General features: G+C 44.6%; 1 protein-coding gene across 1 annotated transcript in view; it reads right to left on the bottom strand.

The window, feature by feature from the left end:
• Positions 1-14005, bottom strand: part of LOC311229629 (plexin-A2-like) — a gene marked incomplete at its 5' end in the record, with an annotated part of 168906 nt that extends 154901 nt beyond the window's left edge. Inside the window, 2 exon segments of the mRNA XM_084315706.1 lie at positions 10613-10795; positions 12782-14005. Of these exon segments, the coding sequence (XP_084171832.1) occupies positions 10613-10795; positions 12782-14005 (1407 nt within the window).
• Between the last annotated feature and the right edge of the window lie 4289 nt (positions 14006-18294).

Raw genomic sequence — 18294 nt, forward strand, 5'->3', positions numbered from 1 at the left:
TAGACTCTTTTACATTCCAGAATGATCTAAGAGACCCAGGGCATTTGAGCGATAAACCCAGAATATTCCAGATAGATCTTTTTGCATTGATATTTATTTATTTGTCCCCTCAGAGACCAGAGACTGAAATTATAATGTATTATGAATCGTATTATACACAGTAAACATTGTTATAGACGACTTGCATATCGTTTGCTACTTTGATGAATACAGCAATGTTATTCCAACACTGGTGGAATGACCTCATTGATGAACACAATAAAGTCATTCCTACACTGGTATATATTTAGAGAGAGGCTTAACTGATTCCGGCATTTCCGTCATGCTTTGGGTTATTTGCTGCATTTTGAATCAGGAAATCCTCAGCATCGAAGGGTGTAAATGGACCTGACCTGCGGCCGTTATTGTCCAAGTATGATAACAGCGCCGGATATGCTAGCCTTGGCTTGTGGCCGGCTGTGTACAGCTTTTGCATCACAACTTTGTATGGTTGACGTCGGATGATGGCCTCTCTGCTCAAATCTTCGTAGATAAATATTGGATTATCACCATACTTCATCTTCCCACGTTGGTTGCGAGCATATTTGATGATTTCATCCCTTGTTGTAGTTTTCCTCAGAGTGACAATGATGACTCTCGGCCCGTTGGTATTTTGCCCCTGGGAACCAATTCTGTAAACTTGTTCCACTTCTGGCACTTTGTTTGGATCGGAGTTATTCAAAATCTTTGATAACTCGTTTGGAAAGTTGATGTCATCGCAGTTCACTGATTCATCAAGCCCCACTATGCGGATGTTATTCCGCCTGTGGTAACGATGGGTTTCTAGTTGCCTCTCCATCACTTCGTTTTTAAGCAATTTTATTTCCCTCCGGTATTCATCTTTAACTTTTTCCATCTCTTCTCCCATCACTGTCATGATACCTTCGTTCGCCTTGACTGCTTTTGTGTTTTCTGTCACCGAAATCTCCACTGTCGTGATTCGCTCTGACTGTGCATCGAACGCTTTCTTGACTTCTTCTAATTTCTCATCGATGTGATCGAATTTAGCCTCGATGCGATCGAATTTAGCCTCGACGTTTGCCTCGAGCGCCTTGATGTGTGTAATCTGTTCTTTCATCAGGTTAGACTGTTCTACCATCTGTTCTTTCATCAGGTTGGACTGTTCTACCATCTGTTCTTTCATCTGGTTAGACTGTTCTAACTGTTCTTTCATCATGTTAGACTGTTCTACCATCAGGTTAGACAATGTGTTGAAATCGGGTGGATTTCTGCTTACTTCAGTTGACGGCAAATGGTAGATAGATGCAGTGACGTTGGAATCCATAAATCTGACTGCTCTCCCTCTCACGGAGCTTGAATCTGTACCTTCTTTTATGTTGGTCTCTATTGACTTTCTTACGGGGACCGTAATCGATGATCCCGGTACGTTGTCCTCTTCCTTCTCCTCCTCGGAGCTTGTCGCCGTCAGCTCAGAACCAGCGACGGTTCGGACGCGTCTATCTCGTATTTTTACGTCCTGCGCCGTTGGAGTTGCCGTAGTTATTTTCTCTGCCTTCTTTCCACCTTTAACCATATTGTCTTTTGATATGGTTAGTAGAGGGTCTTAACAATACATACGATGTGGTCTATTCTCTTTCTTTACTGTCCAAATAATGTTTTTAAACGAAATTAGCGTTAGTGGGAGCGGAGCAATTGCAAAATGCGTGTGCTACATGTTGTAGCGTAACCGGAAGTTCTATCAATTTTTTATAATTTTTTTTAAATCCCGCTTCCTCATTTTACTTCTCAGACAAGTCACCCGAGACGATCGGATTCATTCTGGACCATCAGAACAGCGTGGAATCGGTGTTTCGACCACCCAGCGTTGGATCAATAAACGCGATCGATATTTGGAATGGCGATCAGGAATTGGAATAATCTTTTTGGAGAACATCTGATCTGAGGTAAGGAATCTATTTTACCAGTCTTAGGATAATCAGACCTTTTTTCACAGAGATATCAACGTGGGCCCTATGTGTGTGTGTGTGTGTGTGTGTGTGTGTGTGTGTGTGTGTGTGTGTGTGTGTGTGTGTGTGTGTGTGTGTGTGTGTGTGTGTGTGTGCGATCAGGAAATAAGAGATTTGATTTTTCAGCCCGCTTCTATAACATGCATAAGTACACATATACTATCGATAATCTAGCATTTATTTGAAAACTATTCATAAATAGGCCGAAAAATGACAATGTGTTTTGTGTATTACAGTAAAGGGCGTTTATCACAGAATCTTCTGAAATCTTCTGGAACTTTCATAAAACGAGCGTTTTTCAAAATGGTATCAAACGGAAATTAACCGATTAAAAAACAATCCGTTTCGACAATGTTGACTACAAACAAGTCATTGATAAGCGACGGCCAGATTAGACACATAGCCATAATTTAAGATATAGTAAATGCGTTCACAAATGCGAGTGCTCTATCATTGAAGTGGGTGGTGGCATACGCTTGCTTTTAAACCACGGGACCCGTGGCATCCAAAGTGTTAAACATAACAAATTACATTACAAATGGCTCCCTGTGGAAAGTAATGTGTTACACTACTCATTACATTACCTTAGCATTACACCTAAAGAGTTCTTTATACAGTATATCTCACTCAGTGTGGCCAGGAATGCAGAGGTTTGTTGCGCTAGGCTTTGTGTGAGCCCTGAGGAAGAGAGAGGACACTTGGCACTCAGTGTCCTTGCCGTGCGCCTCCTCTTCCCCTCTCACAGTCAGCACTCAGGATGGGATGATAACAAGCGGTAAACGAGGGGGATGTTTCAATAAGTGTGTCAAAAATAGCTAATAACATTATCTCCTTTCTCAGCCCACACAGTTAAACCTAATCATTATGACAGCACATGTGAGACAGACAAGGGAATGAAAACAAGTGGTACAGTAAGCTAGCGGTTTATTAGTCTAGAATCTAGACTAATACACCGCTAGCTTACCACTTGTTTACATAGACTAATAAACTCTCTGATGTAAACAAGTGGTAAGCTAGTGGTTTATTAGTCTATGTAAACAAGTGGTAAGCTAGTGGTTTATTAGTCTATGTAAACAAGTGGTAAGCTAGCGGTTTATTAGTCTATGTAAACAAGTGGTAAGCTAGTGGTTTATTAGTCTATGTAAACAAGTGGTAAGCTAGTGGTTTATTAGTCTATGTAAACAAGTGGTAAGGTAGTGGTTTATTAGCCTATGTAAACAAGTGGTAAGCTAGCGGTTTATTAGTCTATGTAAACAAGTGGTAAGCTAGTGGTTTATTTGTCTATGTAAACAAGTGGTATGCTAGCGGTTTATTAGTCTATGTAAACAAGTGGTAAGCTAGTGGTTTATTAGTCTATGTAAACAAGTGGTAAGCTAGCGGTTTATTAGTCTATGTAAACAAGTGGTAAGCTAGCGGTTTATTAGTCTATGCCAGTAAAGAAGGAATACTTGCAGTGTCTCTTTGATTCCTTCACAACAGAATTATTATTATTACGTATCTCCTCCTTTCTCTTCCTCTCTCTTACTTAAAACAGTAAACTAGAGGGTAAAGACTCATATGGAATCATTCAATATTAATTTGAATTCATAACAAAAGATGGCTGTATAATGCAAGCAACAAAACCTTTAGTCAGTAACTGTAAGGGGATTACTCAAGTGTGTTACATTGTGGTACACGGACCCCGTCACTTTTGTTTTCCGAGATAATAATACAAGAGAGAGAGAGAGAGAGAGAGAGAGAGAGAGAGAGAGAGAGAGAGAGAGAGAGAGAGAGAGAGAGAGAGAGAGAGAGAGAGAGAGAGAGAGATGGACTCCCTGAATGAATTGTAGTCGAGTGAATCATAGTATACATACCTTTCCAACCGTCCAATTAAGATACTAGTTGTATTGAGACGTCTAAACATCTGCTGTGAAGATGTAATTTCCCCCTCAGGCTACATCTTCTCTCCATGCAGTTATGAAAATTCTTTCAATTTAGCTTCAAACACACTTATTCCGCCATCGTCTGTTCCCTGCATCCATTCAAATTATTTCAATCACCAAACTCTCTCCTTCATGGACACCCCTTAAGAAAACGTGACTTTGAAAAGCGCAAGTTATTTAGACACGCGTTGGAGTATTTCCTCACTTGGTCAGCTCTCAACAAGCCGCAAATAAATCTATTTTTGCCATGAGGTTTATTTGAGAGAGCTTTTATTTGCTGGTGAGCTAGGGTGGCAATTATAACCACATCACTGAAATACTGCAGTAGTAAAAGGTGCGCATGGTTGGCCACAATACCACCGTAATTGCCATTTCTTGAATTGATGTTTGATTTTTCTTTTATCTTTTTATCTTTTTTCCTTTTTCAGATTAACATCACCAGAAATATGGTGTGCAAGCCCAATATGAAACCTTACTATCATATAAGTCCATTCTGAAACCTTATTATCATACAACCCAGTCTGAAACCTACTTATTATACAAGTCCAATCTGAAACCTTACTATCATACAAATCCAATGTGAAACCTTATTATCATACAAGTAAAATCTGAAACCTTACTATCATACAAGTCCAATCTGAAACCTAATTATTATACAAGTCAAATCTGAAACCTAATTATTATACAAGTCAAATCTGAAACCTAATTATTATACAAGTCCAATCTGAAACCTAATTATTATACAAGTCAAATCTGAAACCTAATTATTATACAAATCCAATCTGAAACCTTACTATTATACAAGTCCAATCTGAAACCTTATTATCATACAACCCAGTCTGAAACCGTACTATCATACAAGTCCAATCTGAAACCTTATTATTATACAAGTCCAATCTGAAACCTTATTATCAGAGAACCCAGTCTGAAACCTTATTATCAGAGAACCCAGTCTGAAACCTTATTATCAGAGAACCCAGTCTGAAACCTTATTATCAGAGAACCCAGTCTGAAACCTTATTATCAGAGAACCCAGTCTGAAACCTTATTATCATACAATTCCAATCTGAAACCTTATTATCACACAGCCCAGGGGTGAAGGGATAATACAAATATGAGGAACATTAGAGTGTACAGGTATTTTAATGAGATATTTTTTTGGTAGAGATGGCTGCATTGTGATGAGACATTTAGCTAAGAACAGACATACCACAACAGCGCTAGAGTGAGCTCAACATTTTCGAACTGCAGAAAAATACTGCGTAGGTGGCCACTTAGGGTGAAGGGCATGCTCACTCTGAACTTGTCCAAGGCTGTAGGTACTAGCTAAACCCCCATCGTGTTTAAACATCTGTATCCTTCTTCTACTCCTGGCAAGAGTGAAGTCACTTCTGGGTAATAAGCTGAAGCCTGCTGACACCCGCTGTTACATTATCCTCTATAATCGTATTAAAATACAGCCACACTAATAACCACCACTCGAGCTCAACTGGGATCCTAGTATAAGGCAACTGGAAGCCATTGGATCAAATCACCCACTATTAAAATCAACCACCTAAAACGCCAAAACAGTGACAGATGAGGATGCAGACGTCCCATTGCATTAGGGAGGGGCGTAAACCTTATTGAAGGACAACGATGACGGACACGTCCATATGTTGTCCAGGGCCCCAGTTCATTGGCTAAACCGCAAGACTGTCGGTTATCCCTCCCGACCTTTAACCCCCTCTCTCCGACCTCCCTGTGGAAGGCTCGACCTTTGCAGTGACCTCGCTTGCCTGAGTGATCGGCTGACGGCATTTATTGTCATGCCCCATTTCCACTCCGCATGTCCATTTGGGATGACGGAGGGGGACTGGAGACGTGACCCGCTGCTCCTCCGCGGCTCCCGAGGGTCTGAATCATGCCAACGCATTCTGTCAACGTAATGACAAACTCTACCCTTTTACCCAGATGGCACTTAGCACTACCGATGATGGATTCCGACTAAAGTAGAGGTGGAACACAGAGGGCAGTATAGTGAAGAGTAGAGGCGCATCTAAAAACAATCTTCAAAAGAGACACAGGAAAGCAGTGATCGTGAGGAGAAATTAAATTAATTTGTGCTTGCCGTTTGTTGGCTCCAATTTTTTTTTTTTTTACAATAACATTCCAAAGAGGCATTTGTAAGATCTAGCAAAGACCAGGGCCCTCATTCATCAACGTGGCGTAGAAAATGTTCTATTTCCACACGTAAGCACAGAATTTAGAATCAGTGCACGCACAAAAAAAACGGGATTTACCACACGTGCGTACGCAGGTTCTACGCACACCTGTCTTGATAAATATGACTTTGATCCTACGTTTGAGCTCGTGCACTGTTTTAAGTATTTGCATACCAGAACCGCCCCGATGAACCATATACGGTAATGGAATACCCCCATGAAATGTGGAAAAATGGACTAAGCCGAGGGAAGCGTGTTATGTGACAGGCTGACAGACGTGTACACGTAGATGTCGGATATGATATCTATTAACCATTGCTGCCTGGGCAGCGCAAACACTAATAAAGACCGTGCTGGAATATGACTGCCTTTTCCCGTTTTGTTTGATTAATACCCAGGGATTAAAGTTCTCCTCAATTTTATTCCAAATCGCGACGGATTTTCCGTCAATTTTCTACCTGCTGCATATGATTTCTAGAGTCATACAATCTATTTTGATGTCAGTATTGGGTAGCCTATATAAACAATAATACGAGAGCATATACAAGAACAATGAATCTCACTGCCAATGATGTAGCGATACGCCATGTGTAGCCTGCCTATATGTGATCAATACAAACTTGAACTTGAATTCCATCATGTCTGTGTGCGGGTCACTGCGGGAACTCACAAGGCTGTTGTCACAATGTAAATAAGAACGTGCACTGAAAAGTTACAGTATGTAGTTGGTTGATTATTTGTATGACAGTCAGTAAACCCTTGCAAAAAGTATCCGTTTTATTTAATTAATTGAAAACATTCAGCATCGCCTTCCTCCCGGCATGCAGCAACAACATGTATCAGGCAAATGCGCATCGCAACATTGACTTAGTGGAATCCCTTTCTATTCACATAACTGCATTTGTGATGGAGCTTTGACAGCTACAGTAACAGTCTATTGCTCGATCCATCTCCAATATCACGATGGACCGTGCCGGTGGCAAAGACCCGAGGGTGGAGAGGATCTTGAATGAATTCCATCATCATATTTATATGTTGTGTGTCTGTCCACTATGTCTGTTACTTTGTTATTCCCCCCCCCCCCTATCTATGTAAAGCGACCTTGGGTCTCTTGAAAGGCGCTATATAAAATGAAGCTATTATTATTATTGTTATTATTATCACATCTGAGCGGGAGCTCACAAATAGACTGTTAGTCTCAGTGAAGTTTCAACGGAGGTCATCTATTCTAACCAACAAATTGAAGTAGAAAGCATTTCGTGACCAATCTTATTTGGAAACATGAAACACAAAATAATTTGCTTTTTATTTGAAACAATATTTAATCGCGTTTGGAGGTTGGTGTTTTGCGTCTGCCCCCCCGTGCCAAACAAGCAGGCCAACCTCTTGTTCGCGTGTGAGCCCGTTATAATTACACTACTGTCGCTATTTTATAATGAACTATAATGAATTACGGGTCATACAGAAGTTGAACACTAATGCACGGAAGCTTATTTCCGCCTTGAAACTAATGCAGAACTGAGGAGCGCGTATGCCGTAGTAACGATGTTCTACCACTGGGCGTCAGCTAAGTGTGCTCCGAGCTGTGCGTACACATAAGCACGGAGTCAAGTTCAAGTTGAAATTGATGAATCCCACTCTTTGCTTAGAAATGGTTGTACGCACAGGTTAAGCACAAATCTGTGCGTAAGTCGGGTTGATGAATGAGGGCCCTGGTTTCCTTGACATTATTATTTTCAGATTTTGGGGGTAAATAAAGGGTAAACGGACATTCCTTCTTGTATGGAATTACTCTCTCTTTCCGTTTCTCTGTTCCCTCTCTTTCTCTCTCTCTTGCTCTCTCCTCTCCCTTTCTTTTTTTGAATAGATGAATTAATCATATAATTTATATAGCACTTTCATAATAGACACTCAAAGCGCTTTACAATGTAAAGTGTAAATGGCCTCCTCCACCACCCTAGTGTAGCCTCCTCCACCACCCTAGTGTTGCCTCCTCCACCACCCTAGTGTAGCCTCCTCCACCACCCTAGTGTTGCCTCCTCCACCACCCTAGTGTTGCCTCCTCCACCACCCTAGTGTTGCCTCCTCCACCACCCTAGTGTAGCCTCCTCCACCACCCTAGTGTTGCCTCCTCCACCACCCTAGTGTTGCCTCCTCCACCACCCTAGTGTTGCCTCATCCACCACCCTAGTGTTGCCTCCTCCACCACCCTAGTGTTGCCTCATCCACCACCCTAGTGTTGCCTCATCCACCACCCTAGTGTTGCCTCCTCCACCACCCTAGTGTTGCCTCCTCCACCACCCTAGTGTTGCCTCCTCCACCACCCTAGTGTAGCCTCCTCCACCACCCTAGTGTTGCCTCCTCCACCACCCTAGTGTTGCCTCCTCCACCACCCTAGTGTTGCCTCATCCACCACCCTAGTGTTGCCTCCTCCACCACCCTAGTGTAGCCTCCTCCACCACCCTAGTGTTGCCTCCTCCACCACCCTGGTGTTCCCTCCTCCACCACCCTAGTGTTGCCTCATCCACCACCCTAGTGTTGCCTCCTCCACCACCCTAGTGTTGCCTCCTCCACCACCCTAGTGTTGCCTCATCCACCACCCTAGTGTTGCCTCCTCCACCACCCTAGTGTTGCCTCCTCCACCACCCTAGTGTTGCCTCCAACCTTGGGCTACCGCCGGTTCAATGGCTTGCCATACACCGGCATTAGGCGCACGCGCGCGCACACACACACACACACACACACACACACACACACACACACACACGCACGCACGCACGCACGCACGCACACACACCGGCTGAAAGGCTCGGGAGACGAGGACCATTGAATGAATCTTGTTCTTTCTTTTTTTCCCAACATACATAATGTGCAGCTACAGCCTCGTGCGCTGTCATGATCCGCACAGTAGTAAAGTGTCTCCACTGATGCTACTGTATGTGAGCCTGTTCTGCCTGTGTGTGTGTGTGTGTGTGTGTGTGTGTGTGTGTGTGTGTGTGTGTGTGTGTGTGTGTGTGTGTGTGTGTGTGTGTGTGTGTGTGTGTGTGTGTGTGTGTGTGTGTGTGTGTGTGTGTGTGTGTGTGTGTGTGTGTGTGTGTGTGTGTGTGTGTGTGTGTGTGTGTGTGTGTGTGTGTGTGTGTGTGTGTGTGTGTGTGTGTGTGTGTGTGTGTGTGTGTGTGTGTGTGTGTGTGTGTGTGTGTGTGTGTGTGCGTGTCAGACAGACAGACTGCTGCTCATACGACCCCTCCCCCCACCACCCTGAGGCTAGTAGTGTCACAACTCTCCTTCTCTGGCACATTCTCCTCATGCGATTGCATACATTAAGACTGTGTGGTGATAGTTGGGCCTGGAGGTGTCATGACAACGTCAATCTAGTTAGAACCTCACAGGATCCTGATGAAAGGATATCATATGCTAGCATGCATAGAGATTAAATATGATGGACATGCAGATAAATCAACTTCATGAACTCTTTAGAAAAAGGTCACTCGAGGGACAGGTCTAAGGAAGGAAGGCACCCTATAGCCATCCTCTATGGAGGCTGATGTGAGATCCGATTTTTTTTTACCCATATCAGCTGCTACCAATTGCTGTAAGAATTGTTGTACTACAAAACAGGTTAAGCCTTTCAGACATGCCTGTATTCAGATTATCAAGGGTTAATTATAAAACCATATACCATAAATCATAAACAAAAAGGAGAAATTAACTTTGTTAGTCCTTGTTAGTGTTGTTCATTTGCAATACCCACCCATTGAAAAGGTCACTAAAGTTGCCAATTCTACATACATTTACATTTAGAAATGTAGCTGACACTTTTATCCAAAGCTTGATTGATTGATTGAAAATTGTATTAACAGATTGTAGAATGGGTACAATACAGTACAGCTCAATACACACAATTGTTAAGGGGATGCAGACCAGAGAAAGACTTTCGTCTTGTTTACATCAGGGTCCCCCATTTTCAATTCATCATAAGCGACTTACAAGTTCTGTACGACAAGTCATCAGGAAGGGCACAACTCAATTACTCAATCAGCTGAGTAAGGATGTTCATCAAAGTGTTGAGTGCTACAGTGTAGGTTAGTATATTAGTATATTCTACAGTCAGCCCAATTAAAATACAACCAGAGAGGCTTTTTAAAGCCACTGTATCTGTGGATAGTCGGATACAGAATTTAACATTGAACCATATAACTCTTTGTTTTAAGTTTGCAGAGGAACAATGTTTTCTCTTTTTGCTTTATCATAAAAAGGGTACGCTGGAGTGTTGTGTTCATTCACAGTTAAAGACAGTGGAGTGCTTTTTGTGATATATCCTTATATATAGCCAGTACAACTGCAAACACACAGGCTGTCTTCAGGGCAAGGGTTTAATGGTCTGTCAACATGCATGGTCCCCAGTGCGTTCTTCAAGGACAGAGTAATGCCTTTCTTGCCTGCTGGAGTGTCTGTCTGAGTGGACCGCTGCTGATCTCACCTTCTTCAGCTGTCCACTCCGGGTGCCCAGGAACACCACGCTGTGATGGTTGTAGACGTAGGAGGTGACGGAGGTCAACCGGTCCCGGCTCTCAGTGAACACGGTCAGGCCGGACACCAGCTGGGACCCCCCCAAGGGCTGGTTAATGTCCAGGCCGCAGAAGTGGTCATCGATGGGGACAGGCTGCACAGAGAGAGAGAGGGAGCGAGGAGGGAGAGAGAGAGAGAGGATGGATGGAGGTCAAGAAAGGAAGAGAGGTTTGGAGAGTGGGTGGAAGAATGGAGAAAGAGGTGGGAGAGGAGGAAAAATGGAGGAGGAATGCAGGAGAGAGATACAGGAGGGAGGTGAGAGAGGGAGAGAAAGAGAGAGAGACACATTAATGAGATCACTATGGCCACGCAGGAAGAGAGCAAGAAAACTCCAACCGATACATTACATGGCATTTTCAAGGGTTGGAAACTTCAAAAAGGTACTGTAAGGGGGAGGATGGGACGTTTATCAACAGGCCTCAAAGTGTGAGCATGTTTGAACAGCTCTCTAATTGCTCACGACAAACAAGAGAAAAGCTATGTATTCTGCACCATGTTACTGTGATTTTTTAGATTGCTTGATCTGACATCATACAAACACACACACACACACACACACACACACACACACACACACACACACACACACACACACACACACACACACACACACACACAGCCCAAGATATGTCAGGTTTTGATTAAGCATCACAGAGAGCCGCATGCTAAGCAGTCTGTTACATCTACTCCCATCTGAAAACCTCCCCTAATGGCCCGTCACTCCCAATTAATCTGTTTTTAGGGCAACTTGTTTGTTCTACTTGTATGTATGTATGTATGTATGTATGTATGTATGTATGTATGTATGTATGTATGTATGTATGTATGTATGTATGTATGTATGTATGTATGCACAGTATGTAAAGCATGACTGTCACTGACCGTATTCACATGGCAACCATTTTGCTCTTAAGTCATCTTAACACCAACTAGTGTATTTACCATAGTATCACATAGTTGAGGATTTTATTACATTTGAGTAGAAATGGTCATTTGACTAATTCCTAGTCATTTTCTAGTGAAGTCATGGTTTGAAAAATAAATCAATAAATACAAATATAAGAATGTAACTAGACTTGTCAGTTGTATTATTAGGCATATGTTTAATTAATTGTTATTACTAATTCTATAGTATGTCATTTGCTTGATCACACAATAGTGGCATTAAAGGGGTCGTATCGAACACGCAGAATGGGAAATGGGATGGAAATCCATGTACTCATGAGAGTCTCTCATTAGCAGAACTGTCACCGTCACAGAGATGTATCATCTTGGATTTTCTAGGAGGAAAAACCTCATCTCCGGATCAAGAGCAAGGTCTCAGTGGAGTTCAAATACTGCTGACAAGGGAACATACTGTATGCAGGGAGGTAGAGGAAGAGGAGAGAAGAGAGGAGAGAGGAGAGGAAGAGAGAGAGAGAGAGAGAGAGAGAGAGAGAGAGAGAGAGAGAGAGAGAGAGAGAGAGAGAGAGAGAGAGAGAGAGAGAGAGAGAGAGAGAGAGAGAGAGAGAGAGAGAGAGAGAGAGAGAGAGAGAGAGAGAGAGAGAGAGAGAGAGAGAGAGAGAGAGAGAGAGAGAGAGCAGGCCTCTGAATGAAATCAAAGGTGCATACAAAACTCTTCTGATTAGCATTGTTGAATTAATCTCCTCCAATGCTTATGGTCTCCAGGGACGGTGACAATCTGAATGGGCCCTTCAGTACGGCCCTGACTGCCTTCCTATCAGCTATTTAGGCCGTTATCCTGGCTGTGGGGCAATCAAAAACCCATATGGTAAATCTAAATCAATGCTACTTGCCTTGAATACAGCATGTGTGTGTGTGTGTGTGTGTGTGTGTGTGTGTGTGTGTGTGTGTGTGTGTGTGTGTGTGTGTGTGTGTGTGTGTGCGCGTGTGCGCGTGTGTGTGTGTGTGTGTGTGTGTGTGTGTGTGTGTGCGTGTGTGTGTGTGTGCGTGTGTGTTTGTGTGTGAGTGCGAGCATAGGACCTGAGTTTTTCTCTCTCTCTCTCTCTTTCTCTCTCTTTCTCTCTCTCTCTCTCTCTCTCTCTCTCTCTCTCTCTCTCTCTCTCTCTCTAGTACATACCGCCTTGGTGCACTGAACATCCTTTCCCAGAAGCCAGTGCAGCTCCAGGTTTCCCTCTCCTTGGTAACAGGACTGCAGGCGCTCCTTGATGCGGGTGTTGATGTCTCGGATGGTGAAGACGCACAGGGCCGAGTTGTCCAGGGGTTCGTGGTACTGCTTCTGTCCCTTGGAGAACACGGCGAAGAGTACGTCCTCCTGGGCACTGACGTTGAGGGCCTCGGCCAGCACCCCGCCGGCCTTGGACAAGTGGGCGGCCTGGAGCAGGCGGTACTCCTCCCCGTTGTGCACACAGCCGACAGGAAGCGACACGTAGGAGTGGAACTTCTTGTCTCCCTTGCAGAGACGGACGATGCGCGAGGTGTAGAACAGGTCGCCGGGAGAACTGCCCGCCGGCATTCCGTTCTCCGGCGTCTCCGGCTGAACCGTCATGAAGTAGACGTGGTTGCCACTGGCGAAGCCGTAGATGTAGTAGATGTCGAAGCGCGGGACGAGGGCCAGCGTATCCGAGGGGATCTTGATGAGGGAGGACACAAAGTCGGTGTGGAGCTCGTAGTCGAGCATGGCAGAGGACTCCGGGTCGCGGGGCAGCTTGCGGCTGGAAAGGGTGGGGAAGTAGTCCTGCTTGCCGCCGACGGCCGTGCCTATGAAGAGGGTGGCGTCCTGGCCCGTCGAGGGCACCACGACCCCGTACATGGTCCCCGTCTGGTTGTCGCTGGAGAGGTAGTGCTCTTTCTTGTGCGTGGGCTCCACTAGTATGAAAAGGTCATCCAGCCTCATCAACTTGCACACGCCCTGGTAGAGGCTTCCGCAGGCCAGCAGCCGGTTGTGGGAGTAGTCGACGAGCAGCAGTTTGTTGACGTTGTTGGTGGAGGCCAGCGGTTCGGAGCAGGGCTGGACAATCAGAGGGGGATAACAGGCCTTGTTGTCATATTCTGGGCCCGTATCGTGGGACACCAGGAGGGTGAGATTGGCTGACAGCTTGTAGATGCGGTTGACCGCTCCGACGTAGAGCGCGCCGGTGGTAGGGTGCACCGCCAGGTGGTTCAGGGACCACTCCCTCCTCTCCGACTGGAAGGCGCTGAGGGACTGTCCGTCCGTCATGTTTTGGCTAATAGAGATTAGAGTCAATAACCATAAGGCCAGAGGCCACGACATGACCTTTCCAGGGCCGTGACCGTTAGTGAGGCCACAGTAAGTCCATCCTTTGTCCAAGCACGTCCTCATTCCCATAGGGCTCCAAAAAATATATTGAGGTCAGACAAAACGTCCCGGGACTGTAAATCAGGGATTAACCAGATTGTACTGGAAAGGAATAGATGCCTGGACTGTGATTTATTTCCTCTTCAATGACTTTCACATCATTCTGAAAGAAAAAAGGGAAAAATATTAGTTTTACATCTACATTTATAGTAATTTAGCTGGAGGAAACCAGGAATGACCCAAATACTTTTGAAAGTAAGTCCATTAATGAATAAAACCCACTTGAAAATATTCTTGTTTATGTTTCTTTTTTCTTTCTCCCTTTCAGGTTGGTCAGACCCACAAAACAGATCAACACATCGCAATCAATCATTCAAACTGTCTTAAGTGCCGTGGGATATGGTCCGATGTTTACCCCTTTTCTACAGGGGGGGGGGGCTCCTTACATTGGGGGGGGTCATTACACTTGACACTTTATAAATGAAAACTAAATATGGCCTATTACTTCAACAAAGCTGTGACAAACAGTGCCTGCTCTAAACCAATTAAATATGATCCAAATGTATTAATTATGCCTCCATATTTTGGGGCTCTCTGTTTTCCTTTCCCTCTTCCCTCTTGTTTCTCTAAATGGTTGGGTCCCGGAGGAATTAATCACTCTCCAGTGCAGCCGACATTCCTAAATTAATCAGGCTTTTTCCGTGGATGGCAGGGAGTTATTAGAGATTCAGAGCCAAGCAGCATCAACCCTCGCACTTCCCCCATTTAATTTCATTAGCATATTTTATGTAGATGTTTCATGTGGGGAACAAACAATGTCCCTAGAAAACTGTATGGATGGATGGATGGATTAATGGATGGATGGACGGCTGTATGGATGGATAGATGGATGGACAGATGGGCAATGGATGGATGGATGGATGGATGGATGGATGGATGGATGGATGGATGGATGGATGGATGGATGGATGGATGGATGGATGGATGGATGGATGGATGGATGGATGGATGGATGGGAGGATAGATATTGAACAGATGGATGGATGGATGGATGGATGGATGGATGGATGGATGGATGGATGGATGGATGGATGGATGGATGGATGGATGGGAGGATAGATATTGAACAGATGGATTGATGGATGGATGGATGGGAGGATAGATATTGAACAGATGGATGGATGGATGGATGGATGGATGGATGGATGGATGGATGGATGGATGGATGGATGGATGGATGGATGGATGGCCACTGGATGTGTTGTATAAAACACTACTACAGGTTTAGTAACTATAATCTACTGTTTTATATATATAATTATAAAACACTAATACAGGTTTAGTAACTATCATCTACTGTTTAATATAATATGTATAAAATACTAAGACAGGTTTTGTAACTATCATCCACTGTGCGTTGAACTATAATGCTCTGTGTTCCTCATGCAGATTAGGCCAAAATAACTCCCAATAAACCTGGTTAGGACTCTGAGAATAAAATGGCACTGAATAATGTAATGTAGCCAATACTGATATGAGATGAGGCGGCAAGACTTCATACATTCAGTCCCTTCAACCCAGTCCATTACTGGAGCAATAAAACTGCCATGTGCAGGGGAGAGGACGGTAAATTAGGAACCCTCACATCTGTCTGCACTGCCTCCTTTTGTCCCATCGGCTCTCTCTGAGGCTATAAAGTGTCCTCAACCCCCTCTGTCAGACCAGCAGCTCTAGCCCCTCTGCTATTCTCTCTCTGAGGCTATAAAGTGTCCTCGCCCTCCTCTGTCACACCAGCAGCTCTAGCCCCTCTGCTATTCTCTCTCTGAGGCTATAAAGTGTCCTCGCCCTCCTCTGTCAAACCAGCAGCTCTAGCCCCTCTGCTATTCTCTCTCTGAGGCTATAAAGTGTCCTCGCCCTCCTCTGTCACACCAGCAGCTCTAGTCCCTCTGCTTGATTGATTGAATTGATTGAAAAGTTTATTAACAGATTGCAGAATGGGTACAGTACAGTACATCTCAATACATACAATTGTTAAGGGGATGCAGACCAGAGAAAGACTTTCGTCTTGTTTCCACCAGGGTCCCCCATTTTCAATTCATCATAACATATATGACATACATGACATACAGATAGACAGTACTGCTACATCTATACATTTATGACATATCAGATTTGCAAATACAGTACTGTTTGTGATACAAAAGTGTCCAGAAAAGGAGTGTATATACATTTGGCGTAGAAACTGTACATTGGAGGAGGTTGGTGGGGTGGGGTTGGGTGGGTTGGGTGAGGGCTGTACATTGGAGGTGGGGGGGGGGGGGGGGGGGGGGGGTTGGGTAGGGGACACACACACATTTTACACTGTACATTGGAATGTTGACAAAGCCTTACTTGGTCATTTACTGTACAACTAGGTTAGGACATTTGTAGGGGCCAGTTTCGAATTGCAGTCTCACGTAGGTGTTTTTTGAGAGTGTTTTTGAAGGTGGGTAGTGATTCACATTCCTTTACAGCTTTAGGCAGGGCGTTCCACATTGATGTGGCATAATTGCGAAACGTGTTTAGTCCCTTGTTTGAGCCGAATCTGGGTTTTACATGATTTGTGGAGCTCCCTCTGGTGTTGTGATCGTGGTATTCACTGACCTTTGGGAAGTATTTTGACATGTACATGGGTACCTTGGTCGCGTAGTGTATCTTGTAGACCAGGCCCATTGCAAGTTGCTGTACTCTGTCGTCTACTCTAAGCCATCCTAGGTTGTCAAAGTGGGCAGGGGTGAGGTGGGTTCTAGGCTATAAAGTGTCCTCGCCCTCCTCTGTCACACCAGCAGCTCTAGCCCCTCTGCTATTCTCTCTCTGAGGCTATAAAGTGTCCTCAACCCCTCTGTCACACCAGCAGCTCTAGCCCCTCTGCTATTCTCTCTCTGAGGCTATAAAGTGTCCTCAACCCCTCTGTCACACCAGCAGCTCTAGTCCCTCTGCTATTCTCTCTCTGAGGCTATAAAGTGTCCTCGCCCTCCTCTGTCACACCAGCAGCTCTAGCCCCTCTGCTATTCTCTCTCTGAGGCTATAAAGTGTCCTCGCCCTCCTCTGTCACACCAGCAGCTCTAGCCCCTCTGCTATTCTCTCTCTGAGGCTATAAAGTGTCCTCAACCCCCTCTGTCACACCAGCAGCTCTAGCCCCTCTGATATTCTCTCTCTGAGGCTATAAAGTGTCCTCAACCCCCTCTGTCACACCAGCAGCTCTAGCCCCTCTATCTATTTTTTTTTTAAACAAAACAACAAAATCATTCAGCCTCTCAGTGAAATGCATCTGAAGTTCCACGGCATCTGCCAAGCTCCAAGATTCTAGCTCCGAGGCAAACGGACGGGCGAGCTCACATTGGAAAACAGACTGTGAGACTTTCTGGTTTAAGTAAAGGTTAAATGAAGACGGCTATCTGTCAGGTCCTAATGCGTTGCAGTGGGCACTCTCTCTATTGGCTGACTAACAGGACGTCTAGCAGAGTTGCGAGCGAGCCAGGGATGGGATGGATGGACAGACACTGAGCCGGCTGGGCTCGCTCCAGCTCCGGTCCAGCATGTCCTCTCCATCTGTCCCCACTGTGCTCACACTGGGGGGTGGGCATCACCGTGTGTGTCCCTACCTACTTTGGCAGTCTCAACATGACTGAGCCTTGTAACAGACCACCGAAAACAATCAATCATGTTGTTGGCGGTGTCGTGCAAAAACCTTGCATCTCCAAAAAGACAATTTCTTTTCAGGTATTAAGAACAGTGGTGTCTGGTAGGACGTTCCCGGGGAAATCATTCAGCACACAGGAAGTGATGTGTTTTACATCACCAGCAGCAACAGGAAGTGATGTGTTTTACGTCACCAGCAGCAACAGCAGTTTGTTTGGAATGAATAGAAGACTAACTCAGTATTTAGCATGAAGTTAGTTCATAACATGAACAGATGAGACCAAACCAAACAAAAACCAGGATCTTGCGGATTACCACTTTGACTTGAACCACTTTTTACCATCCAATTTATTTAAGCAAAACTCTCCAATGACTCCCCTCTGAAAACCCCTCAAATTGTCTCTTCTGCTAAGTGATGTGCCCTTGATCCACTTTCTATGTTAGTAATCGTATGTTTTCTAGGCATTTGGCTTTTGAAGTAAAAGGAATGAATAGAGTCTCAGATAACGTGCTTTGTGTGGGTGTGGAAGGTGAGGTGGGAGTGATGTTTTATAATGGCCCTGGGGTCTGCCTGGACTGTGCTGCGTTTAATTGTTGTACACGCAGAGTAAATTCCATTAGATCTGTTGCCC

Source organism: Notolepis coatsorum (genome assembly GCF_963971535.1).
Source record: "Notolepis coatsorum genome assembly, chromosome: 6".
Classification (NCBI taxonomy): Eukaryota; Metazoa; Chordata; class Actinopteri; order Aulopiformes; family Paralepididae; genus Notolepis; species Notolepis coatsorum.